Here is a 21,885-nt window from a genome sequence, read left to right as displayed (position 1 = left end):
GGTGGGGGTCCCGCTTGGGTGCCTGGCCAGCCTGGGTGAGGGGATGATGGCTGTTTGCAGCTGGTCACACACCCTTCAGGGTGGGGGTCCCCACTGGGGTGTCTGGCCAGCCTGGATGAGGGGATGATGGCTGTTTGCATCTGGTCACACCCCCTTCAGGGTGGGGGTCCCCACTGGGGTGCCTGGCCAGTCTGGGTGAGGGGCTGAGGGCCGTTTTCAGGCTGGCGGGTGACTGAAGCTCCCAACATGTCCTTTTTTTCTATTTTTTTAATTCTGGGACAGCTTTAGCTCTGAAGCTTGGCTCCAGCTCTGAGGCCTCGGCTGCTGAAAGCAGGTATCTGGTTTGTTTGGGTTCTATAATTGTAACACTGTTGCGTTCCTGCTCACTCCAGCTCTGAGATCCTGGCTGGCTGAAGCAGGGATCTGCGTTTGTTCTGTAATTGAAACAATGTTGCGTTCCTGCTGGCTGAAGCCCGGCTGGCTGAAAGCAGGTTTCTGGGGTTTTGTTTAGCTTCTATATTTGTAACATTGTTTTTTAGAGTGCAAGCTCAGAGGCCAGCAAGGCAGGCGGGGAACGTTGGCTTCCTCCGTCACTGGAGCAAGCAAGCCTCCTGTTCGCTTCAAGCTGCCTGGCTGCCGGCCGCCATCTTGGTTGGCAGTTAATTTGCATATCGCCCTGATTAGCCAATGGGAAGGGTAGCAGAGGTACGGCTAATTACCATGTTTCTCTATTATTATATAGGAGAGAGAGAGACACTAGAGACCTGGTGCACAATATTTGTGCACTGGGAGGTGTCCTTCAGCCCGGCCTGCACCCTCTCACAGTCCTGGACCACTCGCTCCTTATTGCCTGCCTCCTTGCTGCTCCTTAGCGCTACCGCGGAAGCGTGAGAGGTTCCCACCACTGCCACTGCGCTTGCCAGCCGTGAGCCCAGCTTCTGGCTGAGTGGTGCTCCCCCTTTGGGAACACACTAACCACCAGGGGGCAGCTCCTGCATTGAGCGTCTGCCCCCTGGTGGTCAGTGCACGTCATAGCAACCGGTCATTCTGTTGTTCCGCCCTAACGGTCGCTTAGGGTTTTATTATATAGATAGATGTTTTTGTGTCAGTTTCATATTAGCATTATAAAAAAAATTTTATGTTTTTAAGAGTAGAATTGTCTGTACCTTAAAAGTTTGACATTTTCACACTGGCTGGTTTGTTTAGTGGTTAGAGTGTCGGCCCTCATACCAAAGGGTCTCCAGTTCAATTTCCAGTGAAGGGCGTGTACCTCGGTCAAGGGTGTGTACCTCAGTTGCAGGTTCCCCAGGCCCAGGGACCTGTGCAGAAGGCAATCAATTGATGTGTCTCTCTCACCTCAGTGTTCCCCTCTCTCTCTCTCTCTCTCTCTCTCTCTCTCTTTCTCTGTCTCCCCCTCTCTCCCCTCCTCACTTCCTTCCTCTCCACCCCCACCCCCTCCTATCTCCCATCCATTCTCTAGAAATCAGTGGAAAAATATATCCTTGAGTGAGAATTAAAAAAAAAAAGTTTGACATTTTTCTCATTTAAATTAATTATGCCCTGAGCCTTTTTTTGAAGTAATTGTTCAAGAACTTTAACTTCCACCTTGCAGATGTGGCTCACGAGTTGAGCTTCAACCTGTGAACCAGGAGGTCACAGTTCCCAATCAATGATTCTCACTCATCATTAATGTTTCTGTCTCCTTCCCTCTCCCTTCCTCACTGAAATCAATAAAAAATACACTTCTTTAAAAAAAGAACTTTAACTTCCTTTCATAATTATTGATCTAATAAGATTGTATACTTTATGTTTTGTAATCTATATTATTAATCCCAAATTCATCCATTCTATTAGAGAACAAATTATAATTTAAAACACTTCCAATTTTAAAAAATTAAGGCAATGTGTAATTACCTTGCTCAGGTAAGAATGGAAAGTGATCTTTCATTTAGTTTTTAAAAGCTAGATATATTTTAAATGTATAAACACCTCATTTGTGCTGTACATTTTTTATGCATTTTTTTATTATGTGCTATATGTATCATAGACAAAGTTTCTGGTTTGATTTATTATATTCCACCTTTTTGTTTATTTGTTTTATCCTCACCTAAGGATGTTTTTTCTATTGCTTTTCAGAGAGAGAGGAAGCGGGGAGGGTGGTGAGGGGGAGACATCAATGTGAAAGATGCATCAACCCATTGCCTTCTGCATGCGCCCCAATGGGTGGGGGGAGGCAGAGAGTGAACCCAAAACCCAGGTTTGTGCCCTTGACCGGGAATCAAACCTGAGACCTTTTAGTGCACAGGCTGATGCTCTAACCACAGAGCACGCTGGCCATGGCTATATTCCACTTTTTTAATTTGAAAAAGGAGAGAACCCCTCTCTCAAAATAATTACTATACTCCATCATTTAAAAATTATATACAATAATAAATAAAAGTATCTTTCACTCTTCAAAATTCATCACCCAAGGCTCATTAAAATTTTATACTTAAAATCACCCAAGGTTATGTTTATTGATTTGAGAGAGACAGACAGACAGACATCAGTGTGAGAGAGAAACATCAATCTGCTGCCTCCCTTACATGCCCGACCTGGGATCAAACAACCTTTTGGTGTAGGGGAACGACACTCCATCCAACTGAGCCACCCAGCCAGGACAACTTTTTTTTAAGTGTCTGCATACTTTGCTGGGGGGGTTTGTGTTTTGTTTGCTCAAACGGGCAGTTTGCCAAATTTCAGTGAACACAAACATGTCTCTTACTCTGTAGTCACTTCCAATCTTTGTCAGTATGTATTAAAGATTACACATAGCCCTAACCGGTTTGGCTCAGTAGATAGAGCATTAGCCTGCAGACTGAAGAGTCCCAGGTTCAATTCCAGTCAAGGGCATGTACCTTGGTTGCGGGCACATCCCCAGTTGGGGGTGTGCAGGAGGCAGCTGATCGATGTTTCTCTCTCATCAATGTTTCTAACTCTCTATTCCTCTTCCTTCCTCTATGTAAAAAATCAATAAAATATATTTTTAAAAATAAATAAATAAAGATTACACATAATTCTAATCATTGAATACATACTGCTTTGTGCTCTTTATGTTTCTATTAACTCATATCAAGTACTATTCCATATTCCATTTTTTTTCTTAACAGTTTCTCTTGTGTTGGATATTTGGGTTCTCAAGTTTTCATTATAATTTATACTGCTTTGGTATTGTTTTATTATACCTACCTAGAGGCCCGGTGCACGAATTCATGCACCAGTGGGGTCCCTCAGCCTGGCCTGCAGGATCGGGTCAAAACCAGCTCTCCAACATCCCCCGAGGGGTCCCAGATTGCGAGAGGGCGCAGACCAGGCCGAGGGACCCCACCAGTGCATGATTGGGGCCGGGAAGGGACGTGGGAGGTTGGTCAGCTGGAGAGAAACAGGAGGGCGGCTCCAGGGTGTGTCTGGCCTGTCTCGCTCAGTCCTGATCAGCCGGACCCCAGCAACAAGCTAATCTACTGGTCAGAGTGTCTGCCCCGTGGTGGTCAGTGCATGTCATAGCAACTGATCAACCGGTCAACTGTCTGCCCCTTGGTGGTCAGTGCACATCATAGCAAGCAGTTGAGCGGCCTTAGCCTATCATTAGCATATTACACTTTGGTTGAACAGCTGACCGGATGACCAGACACTTAGCATATTAGGCTTTTACTATATAGGATAAATTCTGTTATATTATAGAGAAAGACTAGGTATAGGAAGACTTGAATAATATGGAGCCACTTAGAGGAAAAACAATAAAGATGGAGTAGGAAGTGTTTGGAATGGTTGACACCTGGTGCTTCTTGTCTTTTGTGTTATTTATGATGTGGCAATAACATCTCCACCTTGCAGTTTGTTCTGATTTGTGTTCATTTATTTTTCTTACTCTAAATCTTGGTCCCTCTGATCCTTTCCATAAAAGGCTTCCTGAATTTTTTTTTAATGTATTTTTATTGATTTCAGAGAGGAAGGAAGAGGGAGAGATAGAAACATCAATGATGAGAAAGACTCATTGATCGGCTGCCTCCTGCAAGCCCCCCACTGGGGGTCGAGCCCACAACCGGGGTACGTACCCTTGACCAGAATTGAACCTGGGACCTTTCAGTTCACAGGTTTATGCTCTATCCACTGAGCCAAACTGGCTAGGGCGGCTTTCTAAATTTTGAGAACCCACAATGTATTTGGTACTCTGTAGGTATCTACACTAATAAAAGAGAAACATGGTAATTAGCGTACGACCGCTACCCTTCCCATTGGCTAATCAAATGATACCAGTAAAAAGGCTAAAACTGATGATGCCAGAGATAGGGGGAAGGATTGCTGGAATGGGATTTAATACACGAGTTCACAGGCTTGCCTTTGGCTAGAAGCAGGGGCAGTTCAGCCATAGTAATAGAAGAAAATGCAGAGTAGATGGGCAGATATAGTGAAGGAGCTTGTGGAAACCATCTACTGATTACTCCATTTTTTTTCAGAGAAATAGTAAACAAGGTCAGCTGAGAGTGAGGAGAGTTTAAAGTTTGAGGAGGCTAAAATATAAAATTAAATCATCTAGGAGAGGCGAGATGGACTAAAATAAAGTACAACTGTCCAGCAGCATTAAATAGAGATTTGAGGATAGTAAATAAATGTGTGTCATCTCCAGCCACATTCAGCTGCACTGATATGTGGAGTAAGCTGAGAGTCAGATTTAACCAGGCCTGTGGTTTAGCCAAGGAAGCTTGAGTAAAGGGCTAGAAGGCTGAGAATTATTCCCAATGGAATTATAAAAACTGCTTGGAATTAAATGGGGGAAAAAAGGAAGAACCTAGGAGGACTGAGGGTCAGTGAAAAGATCAAAGGGTTAAAGGTCAAGTATAAAAACAGGGAGAGGGTTTGAAAGCAGAAGCAAAAAACAAAACAAAACAGAATTTTAGCGTTCACTTTAAAATTTAGCACAACTAAAATATTTTCAGTAAAACTGGAATTTGGAAATAACTAGCCAAACAGTAACCAGCTTAAAATAAATATAATTATTTTTGAGGTGGGAGCTATAGGTCAGTGAAAATATTTGTCAATAAAAATAAAATTTTGAGTATATACACACACACCTTTTAATTTTAATTAATAATAAAATGTCATAATGTATTCCCAAATATATATTTAGTACAATTTTTCTAAGAGTATTATTTCTACTATCATTTTTTTTAAGTTCTTATTTATTTGAGAGAGAAAGATAGAAACATTGATGAGAGAGAAACATTAATCTGCTGCTTCCTGCATGCCACCTACTGGGGGTTGAGTCCGCAACCTGGGACAGAACCAGTGACCTCTGGTACATGGATCGATGCTCAACCAAATGAGCCACACCAGCCAGGGCTCTACTATCTTTTTTGATGACCATAATCTATGAATTATATTTAGAAAACTGAGGAACTCTGAACTAAAATTGTAGAAGAGTCTCTGTAAACTCTTCTATAAAGAGCAAAAAAAATAAGGTGAGCATAATGAAGAACAATGTTGTTACATATATTTACAATAATTTCTAATAGTATTTGATCTAGCAGTATCTATATATAAACTATCTTTCAAAGAAAGAATAGCATTCACAGTAATATAATATGCAATCGTTTTATATATAACTATACAAGAATCCCAAGATTTGGAAGCACAACTTTAATAACTCTTTAATCTTGGACCTTCATGACGAATGGTGCACCTGGAAACTCAAACTGTAGTCAGTCTTTCGAAATGAAGAAATTAAACTGCAAATGAAGACTATAATTTTTTGGGAAAGATACAAAAAAAAATTAGATGATTATTCTTCCGATCTCTCTGCTTACCTGTACTGGTGGCCGAGTTGCTCTGTCCCTCATCCGAGTACTGACAGGGATACTGCAGGGGCTCATCTGCTCCTGGAAAGTACTGCAGATAAAAAGCAAATCTAACTTAAAATTCCTTTCATACAAACGAAATCCTATACAGTTAACTTGAAAAGTACATCCTAATTATTTTGCTATCATGGGACTTGAATGCAGCAAAGATACTGCTTTATTTTCCTTAAGGCACAGAGTGAATTTGTAGATATCTAAGTTTTTGATATTTATAAAGATGACAACAACATGCTCCTTTTCTGAATTTTAATTGTGATCAATGCCATCCCATATAATACAAACCTAATATACTAAGTGTTCGGTCGGCCGTTCAACCAATCAAAGCGTAATGTGCTAATGATATGCTAAGGCCACTCAACCACTCGCTATGACATGCACTGATCACCAGAGGGCAGATAGTTGACAAGTAGGTTAGCTTGCTGCTGGGGTCTGGCTGATTGGGACTGAGCGAGACGGGCCAGACGTGCCCTGGAGCCCTCCTGCATCCCTCCCTGGCCCGATCGTGCACCAGTGGGGTCCCTCGGCCTGGCCTGCATCCTCTCCCAATCCGGGACCCCTCGGGGGATGTTGGAGAGCCGGTTTCAGCCTGACAGCGCAATGACCAGTTGCTATGATGCGCACTGAACACCAGAGCGCAGGTGCTCAACACAGGAGCTGCCCCCTGGTGGTCAGTGTTCTCCCACAGGAGGAGCACTGCTCAGCCAGAAGCCAGGCTCACAGCTGGCGAGCGCAGCGGCAGTGGCCTCTCCCGCCTCTGCGGCAACGCTAAGGATGTCCTAAGTCCGTGGTCGGCAAACTGCGGCTCGCAAGCCACATGTGGCTCTTTGGCCCCTTGAGTGTGGCTCTTCCACAAAATACCACATGCAGGCGCTCACATACAGTGCAATTGAAACTTCGTGGCCCATGCACAGAAGTCGGTATTTTGTGGAAGAGCCACACTCGAGGGGCCAAAGAGCCGCATGTGGCTCGCGAGCCGCAGTTTGCCAACCACTGTCCTAAGCCATCAGTCAGACATCCCCCGAGGACTCCCTGACTGCGAGAGGACGCAGGTCGGGCTGAGGGACCCATCCCTTCCCCCAATGCATGATTTTCGTGCACCAGGCCTCTAGCAATATAAATAAGCAAAACATAGTCCCTGCCCTCAAGGAGTATACAGTAATTTAGTACCAACATCTCCCAAATTGTTTGGTTGTGCACTCTCTCACCTATATATATGAGTGTGGACCTCATAAATATAATTTCATGTGTGCTGTTTATAAATTTCATGTGTGCTATATATTAAATGTTAGTGAAACTTCATTTCTTTTTTATATAAAAATATAAATATAATAATGTATAGAGACTTATAAGCATTTCTGTTGTTGACCATTCAATATAAAAACCATAATGATGACATCTGTCTTAAACCAGCTTATTTTTTTTTTCTTTATTAACATAGTTCCAGGTGCTCCTTCAGCTCCAAGGAGAGGGCGTGGGTGTCATCGAGGTGGCAGGGGAAGATTTGGTATTCGACGAGATGGTCCTATGAAATTTGAGAAAGACTTTGACTTTGAAAGTGCAAATGCACAATTTAACAAGGAGGAAATTGACAGAGAGTTTCATAATAAACTTAAATTGAAAGGTGAATTTTTATTTTTCTACTCAGAAAATACTCTTATTTGACTTGTGAATCGATGTTTAGTACAAGTGTTGACTTTTATGGTATGTGCTTGTTTTTCAGTGGAAGATAAACTTGAGCAGCAGGAGAAGCCTATAAATGGTGAAGAAAAAGGAGACTCAGGAGTTGATACTCTAAACAGTGAAGGAAATGCAGATGAAGATCCACTTGGAGGACCTAATTGCTATTATGACAAAACTAAATCCTTCTTTGATAATATTTCTTGTGATGATAATAGGTACTGTCTTTTAAGCTGTTCTTAAGCTTTTAGGAGGTTGATGTGTGAACTTATTTTTTTTTTTATTTTTTTTTATGATTTCTTATAATTTCACAAAGTTTAATGAATACTTAAAAATATCTGCCCTGGCTGGTGTGTTCCATGGTTAGAGCATTGGCCCACACACTGAAGGGTCCATGGTTTGATTCCCTGTCAAGGTCAAGGGCTCCTACCTGGGTTGAGGTTTGCTGTGCAGGAGGCAGCCAGTCGTGTGTCCCCCGCTCTTTTCTCTTTCCCTACTTCTCTCTCCTTTCCACTCTCTCTGAAAAGCTATGGAAAAAAAATATCCTCAGGGGAGGAGTATCAAAAAATCAAAAAATAAATAAAACAAAAATATCTAATGACAGCAAATTTTTGATGTTTTATTTTCCTAAAAGAAAGTAAGTGCACGAAAATTAAAATTAGTAATTAAAACAGAAGCTTTCATCAATAAAAAGGAAACAACAACAAAAACAGAAGCTTTCATCTAAGTAAGACCTTTTACTTTACCCTTTACAGTGTAGTTCAAATAAAGCAGGACCAAAGTACTAATGTTACTTTGAAGTTTGCTGATATAGTAAAACTCTGCCACATTTAAGTAAATGTCGATCCAGAAGATTGTCAGGTTAAAGGACCTAGCATAACAAGCTAAAAGAGTTCCAAGGATTCTGCTGATCAATCCAAATTGTCCTCCAGGCTGTGGTTTAGTGCCACCTGGTGGCCATTGTTTAAACAGGAATGGGGATGATTCTGAGCCGTGTTTGGGCTCTAGAATAGAAGCAGCAACAGCAGCAATTCAGACACTTGCCTCAGGCATCAGGTCCAGGGATTGGGCCGGGATCATACTGGGAACTCAGGAACCTACCCTCCTGCTCCCACTTTCCTGAGACAGGGTTTCCTTTTCTGGCTTTACTTTCTCTTCCACTGGGGCTGAGGGGGGGTGGAGTTAATTGCCAATCCCATTATATCTGAATTCCCATTATATTGATGCTGTTACCATGTTTATTTTATTAACTGTATTTGCAAGAATCTAATACCAGTTATATTTTCACATGAAATTTAACAGAATATTAAAGGAACAAGAACAGTTTGTGATGGCTTATATAATAAGATGCTTATTCTTACTTGATCTTTAGGAATTGCTTCGCCTTAATTTGGGAATTAGTGTTACATAGTTTTGCTTGAAAAATGTTCTTTAAAACCTGATATACACTAAAGATTATTTGTGCTTAAAATAGAGAACGGAGACCAACCTGGGCTGAAGAAAGAAGATTAAATGCTGAAACATTTGGAATCCCACTTCGACCAAACCGTGGCCGTGGCGGGTACAGAGGCAGAGGAGGTCTTGGTTTCCGTGGTGGCCGAGGGCGTGGTGGTGGTAGAGGTGGTACCTTCACCACCCCTCGAGGATTTCGTGGTGGATTCAGAGGAGGTCGTGGGGGCAGGGAATTTGCAGATTTTGAATATAGGGTAAGTATTTTATGTTTTTCATAAAACTGCATGCCAAACAGCATGCATTTTAATGAAACTCAATGTTTTTACTTTTATCCTATGTTGGGTGAATATTTTTAGGACATTTGTATAACTTTCATTTTTTACCTGATTAGGATATTTATATAATTTTAATGAGTAGTAACTTGGCTAATAAGTCTTTTTTGTCTTTTTATTATAGAACTATAGTTTTAGATTTTACAGATTGGTAAAATTTCCCCAAAAAAGCTATTAGAGACTGACTTAGGATTATTTCTTCTTTTTTTTTTATTTCTTCTTTTAAGATTATATTTTGTTGGAAGCACAGAAGATCACTTAAGGCATTATCCACAAAAGTTTTATAGCATACCATCTTTATTTGAGATAACAAAGTATGCTTTAACACTAAAAGAGTCTAGGAAGGACATACTTCACAATGGAAGACAAACCTATATGTTTAATAGCAGCTAACATTTATATAGTATTTTGCATGTATATATCAAACTCACTTAAACCTCACAGCAACTCTGTGGTGTAGATTCTCTTTTTAATCCCCATTTTACAAATGAGGAAATAGGTATAAAGATATTGCCAAAATTCGTTTGGCTCAGTGGGTAGAGCATCGGCCTGCGGACTGAAAGGTCCCAGGTTCGATTCCGGTCAAGGGCATGTACCTGGGTTGCGGGCACATCCCCAGTAGGAGATGTGCAGGAGGCAGCTGATCAATGTTTCTCTCTCATCGATGTTTCTAACTCTCTATCTCTCTCCCTTCCTCTCTGTAAAAAATCAATAAAATATATTTTTTTTAAAAAAGATATTAAATAACTTGTCTGAAGTCAGCTAGTAAGTGATGATGCTGGGTCTTGAACCTAGTAAATTTGTTCCTGAGTCAGTGCTCTTAATTTAGTTTTGTGAAAAACGCAACCACATATTCCTTGGTTTTCTTATTTTGCCATGGTCTTGAAAATCTCATGATAGTGACATTTGGGAACTGCTCCTAGAAAATTGTATAGTTCTCTATAGTATGTTCATATGTACTATTATTTAAAGGAGTCTGTCACTATCCTAGTTTATTGATTTTTAGGGATAGCGAAGAGGAAGGTATATAAACAGAAAGGATCAAAGTCCCATTGTAACTGACCGTTGTTGAGATCCTTCCGAAGGTTCTGTGTTAGTGGCTTTGGGATCTGATCTGTTAATTTTTTATTTATTTTGTGTTGATTGATTTGAGAGAGAGACATCAGTTTGTTGTACCTCTTATTTATGCATGCATTGGTTGATTCTTGTATGAACCCTGACCGTAGATCGAACCCTATACCTTGGCATATGGGGACAACGCTCTAACTAACTGAGCTAGCCAGCCAGGGCTGGTCTGTTAATTTTGATGCCTTTGATATTGTCTCATCACAGCCAAGACTGCTGAAAATTAGCCTCATCATTAGCTCTGGCTATTCAGCCATGGTGGCCTAATGGAGCTGCAGCACATCTGACGCAAAATTGCCATTCCAGCTAGAAAACTATATCTTAGAAACTTACTGCTCTTGCCCGTAACATTTTGCTTACAGAATTCAGTAGCCTTTTCACAAATATTTTCTCTTAATTCCTCTGCAATACTTGACACCCAACTTGAAGTGTTTTTTTCTTTTTTTTCTTTTTTTGTAATACATTTATTGATTTCAGAGAGGAAGGGAGAGGGAGAGAGAGCTAGAAACATCAATGATGAGAGAGAATCATTGATCAGCTGCCTCCTGCACGTGCCCTACGGAGGAACCAAGCCTGAAACGCAGGCATGTACCCTGACAGGGAATTGAACTGTGACCTCGTGATTCATAGGTCAATTCTGAACCTCTGAGCCACACTGGCTGGGCAGAGTCTTTTATTCTTGTTTGTTTGTTTTTTTATATACAAGTTGTTTTTTTTTTAATAAAACAACACATGTTTCTCAACACAGCCTATAAGATGCTTCATGATCTTCTCCAGGTTAGAAGTCTAGAACTACCTCTAGTTCTTTTTGCCAGTGGGACTCTGCTTCTCTCCATTCACCCTGCCACAGATATGTGGGCCTTCTTGCTCTTGTTTAGGGACAAGCTTAATCCTATCTCAGGACCTTTTTTATCCATTCCTTCTGCCTGGAACATTCAGTTTGCTGCTACTTGAAAGCATTCATGCTTCTGTTTGCACTCTTGCATATGCTAAAGCATGTCCAAGTGCGCTCTTTCTCCCACTCTGCCCCCCTTCCCTCTTCCTTCTGACTTTCCCTTTCCCCCTTCCCTTTTCCAGCTTGTCAGAGCAAAGCTTCTAATCAGTTTTTCAGTTTGGACCTCATATGCTTCCATCTGCATTGCTCTATCTTCACCTGCTTTGTGCCTATGATCAACTTAAACTTAACCTTCCTCAGAATGACCTCATCATCATCTTGCCTTCCCATTATTTCAGCTTTGCCTCTTCCTAGTGTTTGATTGGCTAATAATATACCATTCCCTCCCTCCCTCCCTCCCTCCCTTTCTTTCTTTCTTCCTTTCTTTCTTTCTTTTCTTTTCTTTTCTTTTCTTTTCTTTTCTTTTTCATTAATCCTCACCTGAGAATTTTTTCCCATTGATCTTTAGAGAGAGTGGAAGGAATAGGGAGCGACAGAGAGAGAAACATCGATGCGAGAGACACAGCGATTAGTTGCCTCCTGCACGTGCCCCTGCCGGGGTCGTGGTTCGAGCCTGCAACCAAGGTATGTGCCCTTGACCGGAATTAAACCCATGACCCTTCAATCCTCAGGCCAACGCTCTAACCACTGAGCTAACTGGCCAAACCTGCCATTCTTTTGTCCCCAGGGGCGTGTAGGTATTCATGATCATGGCCCATTTTCATATCACCACATTCATTCCTTTGACATGTCCCTGCCAACTACCATAATAACCTACTGATTGGTCTTCAGACCTTCAGTCTTTCTTTACCTCACTTTAGGCATAGCAAGGTCTTAGGACAGCTCCTTGTTGAAGACTATATTGAGTCAGCTTGGTTTGAGAAAAAGTGCATTTAAATTAGACTGTGGTCCCAGTGAGAATTTTATTGCTAGTGTGATCTCAATTGAGTCATTAAACCTTTCAGTCACTCAGTTTTGACATTTGTGGAAAGAGATGCACAGTCTTATCTCAGATACACCTTTACAGATCATTAAAGTCTCAGTTGGAAAGCGTCTGAGAGGTCTGACCTCCTAGCCAAACCTCTTCGGTAGCTGGGACCTTACTTTTCCTGAGACCATTATCCCACTCCAGGGATATCTAGTTATTTGGATTTTACAGATACTAGTATACATACAATTTGAGTGAAAATCTTTTTCCTATATCTTCAAATGATTAGTTTAACTCTGTCCTTTGTAAATACACAGAGTATATTTACTCTACATAATTTTTTAGATATTTGAAAACATAGCTGTCTTGTTGTCTGTATAAAGACTGGACTGTTATTTTACTTTATCTAAACTGAATAATCACTGTGTGCATGATATATGCACTTATTAATGCAAATATTTTCTTGAAACTGTCTCACTATTCAGTCATTTTGATCCTTTAGTTAAAACCCTTTCATAGACAGGGTGGAGCAGAAGTAGGTTTACAGTTGTGAGTACATATGCAAAACATAGCCTTTATTCTTGTATTATTATTAATTGTATTATTTTCCATATGAACAACTGTAAGCCTACTTTTGCCCCACCCTGTATATTGCAGTATTAGAGTGCATTGTAGAAGTTGTCTACATGAGTCTTTATCTGCACTAGTGTGTTTCTGACAAAATCTGCTTGAGTATTTCAAGAAGTGACGGATTCACTGGACCCTGAGGCATTGCCTTGGTGGTTAAAAAGTTCTAATGTGACATTGCACTGCCTCCTCTTACTGAGGGTCCCACTTGACATACCCAGCCCCATTTCTTATTACCCTTTAACTTATCTGGTTTAAGCAAGTTCACTCATAGTCACATTGTTTTTTGATTCAGACTCTGACCTCATTCATTCATTGACCAAATATATATGGAATTCTTTGTATATGCCAAGCACTGTGCTGGACATTGGTGGTAAACAGAACAGACTCAGTCCTGCCTCCTTGGTGTTTATAGTCCAGTGGGAAGTTAGACACAGCTAAAAGTCAAGGGATCCCTTTCACTTATACTTCACAGTCTTACCCAAGGTTTCCTCTATTCTTATAAACTTCTTCCTTCCTCCACTGATTTCTTCCTTTTCTCACCTCCTGTAGTATCTGCTTTCACTAGTGTACATGTTAAATACATTCATGTTCCCTATTTCATGCATTTTGTTTTGTATCACCAGCTATGTGGGAGCCTCTTGGCATTAGTGAATATGTATTCCACCAAAACACTTGCTCAGCATGGAGCCATAATGGGCTTGAAGTAAGTGTCTAGCATATGTTCATTAGGAGTACTTACTTTAGCCTTCAACAAAGGCCCATCAGTGTGGCTAGCCCTTGATTGTTCATTACAAAGTTGAATGACCCTCTGCCTGCCATCAGAGGCCTTCTCAGCAGCCTGTGCCTTCAAATCATATCATTTGGCTCCTTCAAAGGTAGAAATAGTGAGTGATCACTATTACATATACTAGTAGGAGATTTACCCGCAGGGATTAAACTCGTTTTTCAAAGTGGATGTCAATAGTATTTGTAGTAGCTTTCATGTAATGGTTGGTTTTGATCATTGTGCTCTGTTGGCATGAATCATTACATTTTTAGGCTGAGCATAAGCAAATCTGATAGCTTAATGAAAATGTGTTTGATAGAATTACCAATTTTTAGGACTCTAAAAATAGCCATATACTGCCCTGGCCAGTGGGGCTCAGTGGTTACTGAGGGGTCACAGGTTCAAATTTCGGTCAAGAGCACATACCTGGATTGCAGGCTCCATCCCCAGCCCTGGTCACGGTGTGTGTGGGAGGCAACCAGTCAATGTATCTGTCTCCCTCTTCCCATTTTCCTTTCCTCCCTTCCTCCCTCCCTCCCTCCCTTTCATTCTCTGAAAAATCAATAAAAAAAATACCCTCATGTGAGAGACTAGAACAGCCGTGGGCAAACTACTGCCCGCGGGCCGGATCCGGCCCGGTTGGAATGAATAAAACTAAAAAAAAAAAAAAGACCGTACCCTTTTATGTAATGATGTTTACTTTGAATTTATATTAGTTCACACAAACACTCCATCCATGCTTTTGTTTTGGCCCTCCGGTCCAGTTTAAGAACCCATTGTGGGCCTCGAGTCAAAAAGTTTGCCCACCCCTGGACTAGAACCTTTCTCCAAACCCACCCCAATACATAGGGTTAGGAAACCAAAGAGCCAGAGAGGTTAACTCTCTAGATCTAGGTACAAACTAATATATAAAGCCAAAACTCCCTCTCTTTGACTTCTAGCCCAATTTTCCTTAAGGATAATGTTAGAAACAAACTTGTGTTGAGTTTGGTCCTATGGCGCTTTCTTCCCCTTTTGGGGGGGGGGGGCTGAGGGAAGGGGTCAGGCCAGGAATAATAAGAGGACAGCCAGCTCCTGGTTTATATGCTGCTGCTAAGACGTTAAGCCACCGGGATGGATGAGACAGATGGCCTCCCATTTGAGTATGTGTTTCTTCAGGGAGCATCCAGAGACAATGGGGTATCCCAAATGACTCAGTATGGTTCTCTCTCTCCCTTTCACACTTTTTCCTCTCTGTCCCTCTTTCCATCTCTGTCTTTCCCTCTTTCCATCTCTCCTCTTTCTTGCTTATTTTTCCTTTCAGAAAACCACAGCTTTTGGGCTCTTACAGGTCTGGATTAATCAGATAGCTTTCTGAAAGATTTTTTAAAAATTGGAACATGTAAAGGTTGGCTATGGTGGGGGTGGCAGGATCATCTTCCTCGTAATTCTTTCTGCACCAACTTATACCATGCCATATGTATTCTACTTTAACAACATTGTACAAATGCTTTGGTGTTGTATGCACAGATAAAGTTAGTCTTTAACATAGGAAATATATATTTCTAACAGGATGACAATCCGCAGTATAAGCCAGATACATAGTAGCAACTAGTTCTGAGGAAAATGGAAGCCCCTGGCTCTGATACTGTGTGTGTACAAGACTTTAGTTTAAGATTAGTCTCACTGGAAAGTTAGAGGCCCCTTGAGATTTTTGCTGCTTTTTCCCTAGTTGCTTTTTTAAACTTCCCAGTCAATTCTCAGATTTTCAGAAACTTATTTCAAATTTAAAAGTTATCTTTTAAAATGAATTTCTAAATCATTTGCTTTCTCCTAAGGGAATGACCCTTTGGAAAGAAATGTTATTTTACTGTCTGGATATGCTATTACTTAGTAAAGACATCAAAGACTTAGAGATTTTATTAATCTTTTTCCAAAGTACGTTGTTGGTTGTACTTGATGAATTGACTAGTAGTAGTATATTGAAGGTTTAAGTTCTATCATTATTTTTAAAGGTTATTAGGATGGCAATCAAAGATAGCGGGGTATACCTATATCTTGGGGGGGTGGCTTCTTGCTGGGACTAGCCTATAACACCACTACTTTAACCAGAGCCTGGCTGTTGTAGCTCAGCACCAAGAGGTTACCAGTTCACGCCCTGACCGGTTTGGTTCAGTGGATAGAGCGTCGGCCTGCGGACTCAAGGGTCCCAGGTTCGATTCCGGTCAAGGGCATGTACCTTGGTTGCGGGCACATAACCTAGTAGCGAGTGTGCAGGAGGCAGCTGATCGATATTTCTCTCTCATTGATGTTTCTAGCTCTCTATCCCTCTCCCTCTCCCTTCCTCTCTGTAAAAAATCAATAAAATATATTTTTTTTTAAAAAGAGGTCACCGGTTCAATTCCCAGTCAGGGCACATGCCCAGGTTGTGGGATCAGTCTCCAGTAGCGGTAGTTCAGGAGGCAGACAATCAATGTTTCTATCTTGTGTCTCCCTCTTCTTTCATCTCTCTCTAAAATCAATAAAAACAACATTTTTTAAAATAAATAAACTACTACTGACTAGAAAATGTAGTTAACAAATAATGAGCTCCTGCTGGGGTATGGAAGTAAAAAGTATTTTCTGAAAATCAGTGGTACAGATTTATATGTGAGAGTAAAGGGAGGATATATTTAAAGATAATGGAAAGTATATTTAAGCATATTAGAAAGAAATGATTATTAATTAACCAATAATTTGAAACAGCTAATTTTTTTTTCCTTTTTTTAGAAAGACAACAAAGTTGCTGCATAGTCTACAAACAAGTCTTTGGAAATAGGTGAATTTCTAGCTCTTCAAGGTCCTGAGAATTGGTTTCAGCCTTTACCAAGAATGAAGAAGTGAATTTGCTGTATATTTGTCACCAGCACTGGGTTTTTTTGTTTGTTGGTTTGTTTATTTTTCTGCTTAATTTCAAAGATATGATGCAGTTATATTGGGGGGGAGGGGGCAGCTCATCTTTAAAAATGAGCATTAAATATATTTGAAATAGCAGAAGGTTAAGTAATTTCTTATGTGTAAACTAAAGCAGTACTTCAATGGGACTTACAAGTATTTTTTCATCACTGAAAGGATTTTTCTTATCACTAAATTGTATTTGGCAATTATTGCAAGTTACCTGCAGTTAGGGCCGTGATACTGTGTTTCAAGCCACAGAAGGGTGTGTTTGTGCGTGTGTGTGTGTGTGTGTGTGTCTGTGTCTGTGTATCTTTTTCCCTTTCTTTTTGGAAATCCTGTAATATTCCTTTTGAGGTAGCTTATTTCATCAGTTAATTGGGGTGCTGGATGGTAGAGAATTTTGTCAGTCAACTATGTACACACAGTAAATACTGTTTCTTAGGCAAAGGTAACTTTTTTATATAGTTATAAAATTCCATTATATTCCATTGCCAAAGAAACATTAAGAACTTTATATAGCTGTATAAAAAGCAACTAATTTTTTAAAGAATAAACATTTTAAAGTCAGCAAACATACTGTGTCCTTGCAGAAGTTGTGCTGAGGAACAGAGCTATGGGTGGGTCTTTTTTTTTTTTTCCATAGCTTTCCAGGCTTAAGATTTTTGATTTTGATTTTCTGTTTTAATGTTTAGAACACAAATGAAGATTTGATACATTCTTTTATTAAGGATAAATTACTCATGCTCATTGTAAGAATTTCATTTTATAGTAAATGGCATATCACAGGATTTGTCCAAATAATAGATATTTTCAGTATATGAATGTAAATAATCATAGATAACCATGTACTTAGCTGTATTTTCAAATAAGTAAGTCCTCCCCTTTTTTTAAGACAGTAAAACTAGGCATCAATTAACCTGTTCTTCCTGATAATGCCTGGAATTTTGTCATGATAATTTGACTCCTTCCATTATATTTCAAGAGGATTCAGAGTGTTAGAAATTATTTTGGCAACTTATCAGATATCATAACACTGGTCCTTGGGCCTGTGATTCACAAATGACTCAATATAGAGTTCATTGCTAACTATAAATTACTAGTAAATCTTTTTGATATTTTAAGCTATACTGGGGGGGAAATCTGGCCACCTTTGTGTTTTATGAAGGCCATGGAATAAAGGGATCCAAAGATTTAAATATTCTTATCTCTCTTGATTTTGTTAACTTTCTCCTTAAGCTATTCAGTAGTGATAAAGATGTGGAAAACTGCACAGTAGAATTAGAATATTTAAAGATGGTTGATATTTTTAATTTTATATCTTTTGTATAGGTCTACAAGAAGATGTTTTGTAATTTGGTTTCATTATTAAGTTTCAGTACTTGACAGCCATAATTTAGATAATATTGTTTAATACTGTTTGTTTGCATGTTAACAACAAAACCTTTTGGAGGACCCATAAATCATGATATTGAACACATTTCTGAGGCATTCTGAACATCAAAGCAAGTGCTATGGCAATACTTATAGACTGTTTGAGATGTCCTGGGCCTATTTCTAGAAGAAAAACTGTAAATACAAGTTCTACATGCTCTAAAAATATGAATTCATGCATTTTCCAAGCCCTCTGGGTCACTGACTAGGGCATTTGGTGCCCCAATAACTGGCAGCATGGCATACCTGCAGTGCACCTTACAATATTAAAGCAAGGATTTTATTCTAAGACAGAATAAAACTCTTCAATAAAAAATGTTCGTCAAAGTTCTTTCTCTTTAAACAGTAATGTTTTCTTACAATAGAAAGATAAAGGCATCTTTAAAATGTCAGAACGGAATTATGGTCATGTTTATATTCCCTAAAAGAACTAAATTATTTTCTCTCTAAAATTTATTTATTGTTGTAGGTGTTTAGGTAAAGGAACAAGCCCCCTTCTCCCCCTCTAGAGTGGAGACCACACCTAAGTTCAAATCTGCGACATGAGGAGACAGCCAAGTGGAAAACCTCAGGCTAGAATGTGACCTCTGGCCAGGCAGGTGCAAATGAGGAGAGAGGGAACGGCTGGCTCCTCCTAAATTCACTTATTGGATAGACCTTTTTCCCCTCCAAAATCGGAACTTAATGTAAGGGGTAGAAAGATAGGTCAGGAATGTTAATCCAGCTCAATGGCTCTTAATCAGAGTCTCAACTGACATCCTAGGAGTAATTAGGAAAGTGAAGAAATGTGTTTTGGGCTGTCCCAATGACTAGGAACAATTGGCATTTAAGAGTCAGGGTCAGGGATGGTAAATGTCCTACACTATGCTGGACAGTGCCACATAATCATTTATCCAGCCCAAAATACAGCAGTGGCCCTTCCACTTTGAGAAATACTAGCTGAACTCCCTCCACGTGGGAAGACAATGAGTGGGGAATTCAGTTCCCCCCTGCCCCCAAAACTAACTTTATACATGGGACATGAAAGGACAAGTATAAAGGGACTTTACTCCCAGTAGCAGTGTCAGCATTTAGGGAACCCATTGTCACGGTAGGAGTTACCACTCCATCCAGTTCCCTCTCTGGTGGTTCACAAATCTCTTATCAGAATCTCCTGAGAAGCACTCTTAAAGTCCAAATTTCCATGCTCCACATCTAGAGACTCTCGTTCTGAAGTTTTATAGTGGAGCCTAGGAATCAGTCTTGGTTCCACAGGTAGTTTTAATCGTTTTAATCAGCCAGGCTTAGAAAAAGAGTTTTAAAACATCACAGCTGGCTCATTTAATCTAGCCCCCTCCTTTAAGGGCTTTGGTGAAGTTTTCTCAGTAGGATTATTTTTTCATTTCCCCATCCTTCCAAATCTGGTGTATCCAGGTTGTGACTAGGGCATGAGAGAGGGAAAGGACCAGGTGTGTGTGTGTTGGGGGGGTCGGGGGGGCGGACATTTCTGCAGGACAGAATCTTTCCTCCAAGGTTAGGCTACTTTGAGTACCAAGACTTGAGTATTTTGTTCCTAGCATACAGGAAATGAATGTGTGTTGTGTCTCAGATTTACATGGCTGTTGTCCCTGTTTTCTGGGTTATCTGCCTGAAAGAAGCTTCTGTAAGCACCAGTGCTAATAGATGTAATCATGTCTGAATTCAGTGTTGCAAGATACCCCTGCCCTCTTAGTTTAACAGTGGTTCTCAATCTTCTGGCCCTTTAAATACAGTTCCTCATGTTGTGACCCAACCATAAAATTATTTTCGTTGCTACTTCATAACTGTAATGTTGCTACTGTTATGAATCGTAATGTAAATATCTGATATGCAGGATGGTCTTAGGCCACCCCTATGAAAGGGTCGTTCAGCCGCCAAAGGGGTAGCAACCCACAGGTTGAGAACCGCTGGTTTAGAGCCTGTAAGCTGTTTTAAACTGAGTGGGGAGAGTGTCACAATCATGAGTGATCTCTTAAAGGAGCTTAGTGATCTCTTCAGTTTGCTTAGTTTACCTGTTTTGAGTGTGTTTTTAAAGGATGACAAGTATTAATACAATTGGACTCAAGTTTAGGGAAGTAAAATAGCACCATTAATCCCTGAATGTGAGGATGCTAAATGGGGATTTGCTCAGAGCAGGCTGCCTTAGCTTCTTGCAAGATGGAGATACAGGGACAACTTCTTAAAAGAGGTATCCCATGAGTAGGAGTTGATCAAGTGAGGGAAATAAGGGAAAATGTAGCTTTGAGCAGCAGAGGCCAGCGACAGCCAGTCAGCCAGCCAGTGTGTGCACTAGGAAGCTAGAGGTACAGGTCCCACTCCCTACTCTTACAATCCCAGCCTTCTGAGGAGGGGTGATGCAAAGTTCATATCCTGTTTTTCAGAACCACTGTTAATAAAAGCAAGCTTCTGGTTTGGGGACATTTATAAATCTAGCTATGAGAGCACGTAGTGAAACTATGAATCTAATGTGGTTTCTGTTCTCAGTGATGGTGCATAGCTGAAGCCAGTGGTATGTGTGTCCTTTAAATTCCAGCTGTCTTCATATTTAATTAACTTGGCTGACTGATATAATGTTCTCAGGTTTAGCTCATAAACATACCAAAATAAACCTGAATCTGATTCCAGTTTATAATGACTGTTGGTTTTAAGGAAACGCTTTAAAATGCACTGATGTCCAATGTTGTGGTTTATAAAGAAACAAAGCAGCTCTGTGAGACCAAAGCATATTTTAATTCAATAATAAGGCTTTCTTAGAGTGATTCATACTTTAGGTGCACAGGAAAAACTGAGAGCAGCCAGCAAAAGAGCTCATGGCCCAGAAAGCCTTGCCTTTGCCTCCAGACTTGAAGAGCAGTCTGGGAGCGGAAGGGAAAGAGAGCAAAGAATGCTAATCTTGAGGGGGTGTGAGAAGCCTAGGCTCAGACAAGATTGTACTGATTGTAAATGGTTTATAGTCATCCCATTACAGAGGACAGGACAGATGTCTGTGTGCCTCTATAATCCTGGTACTCACCTAATTCTGGTAATCCTTGGGTATTAGTCTCACACAGGATTGATGAGAATGCAAATCCCACCATTGCAATTCAGGATTTTGCTTGTGCTGAAATTGTTCTATAAATTTTTTTATGAGTTGGTTGAGTGATGGTTATCCCTTGCTCCATTCCCCAGTGTTTAATAGCATTTTTTTGTCCCAAAGTCTTATATGTTGCAGCTTATAAAATGCAAGTAGTTATAGTTTTGTTTTGTTTTTGTAAATTAATACATTGTAAAAAGAATATGGGAAGTACTGAGGACAGTTTTTAAAAATAGGTAAAAGAAAAGAAAAAATCATCTACAATTCCACCACCAAGAGCTAACCATTGTTAACACTATTTGAGTGTATATTCTGCCTGGCATTGTTCTGTACAGCCATGTACTTTTCAACAAAAATGGATTCATGGTAAATGTACTGTTGTAAAATATGTACTTGCTTTTTTTTTCACATATATTGAGTATCCCTTTTGTTTTAAAGTATATGCACACTGAAATCATGTGCATAATAATCATGATTACCTATGTAACAAGCATCCAGATTAGGAATCCGAATATTAACAGTACCCCTATTAGCCCACATACACACACACAGCTGCCTTTCAGTAGCCCCTTGCATCCTCAAGAATTACTACTGTCCTGACTTCTAACAGGATGAATTGCTTTTGCTTGTTTTTTATTCTTTATATAAACGGAATTATATAATATATACTGTATGTATGCTTAGCTTCTTTGCTCAACATTGTGTTTAT

The 21,885-nt window shown here is 40.1% G+C and overlaps 1 protein-coding gene across 2 annotated transcripts in view; it reads left to right on the top strand.

Moving 5' to 3' along the window:
• LSM14A (LSM14A mRNA processing body assembly factor) overlaps window positions 1-18,401 on the top strand; it is a 76,924-nt gene extending 58,523 nt beyond the window's left edge. For both annotated transcript variants that reach the window (XM_014536621.1, XM_005862475.2), the window contains 4 exons: window positions 7,333-7,515; window positions 7,615-7,789; window positions 9,046-9,277; window positions 16,487-18,401. In XM_014536621.1, the coding sequence (XP_014392107.1) occupies window positions 7,333-7,515; window positions 7,615-7,789; window positions 9,046-9,277; window positions 16,487-16,510 (614 nt within the window). In that variant the 3' untranslated portion in view covers window positions 16,511-18,401. The remainder of the gene's footprint in view (window positions 1-7,332; window positions 7,516-7,614; window positions 7,790-9,045; window positions 9,278-16,486) is intronic.
• The last annotated feature ends 3,484 nt before the right edge of the window (window positions 18,402-21,885 follow it).

This window comes from Myotis brandtii, unplaced genomic scaffold (genome assembly GCF_000412655.1).
Source record: "Myotis brandtii unplaced genomic scaffold, ASM41265v1 scaffold165, whole genome shotgun sequence".
NCBI classification, from domain to species: Eukaryota; Metazoa; Chordata; class Mammalia; order Chiroptera; family Vespertilionidae; genus Myotis; species Myotis brandtii.
Note: the sequence above shows the minus strand (reverse complement) of the source record. Positions and strands in the feature narration are given on the sequence as shown.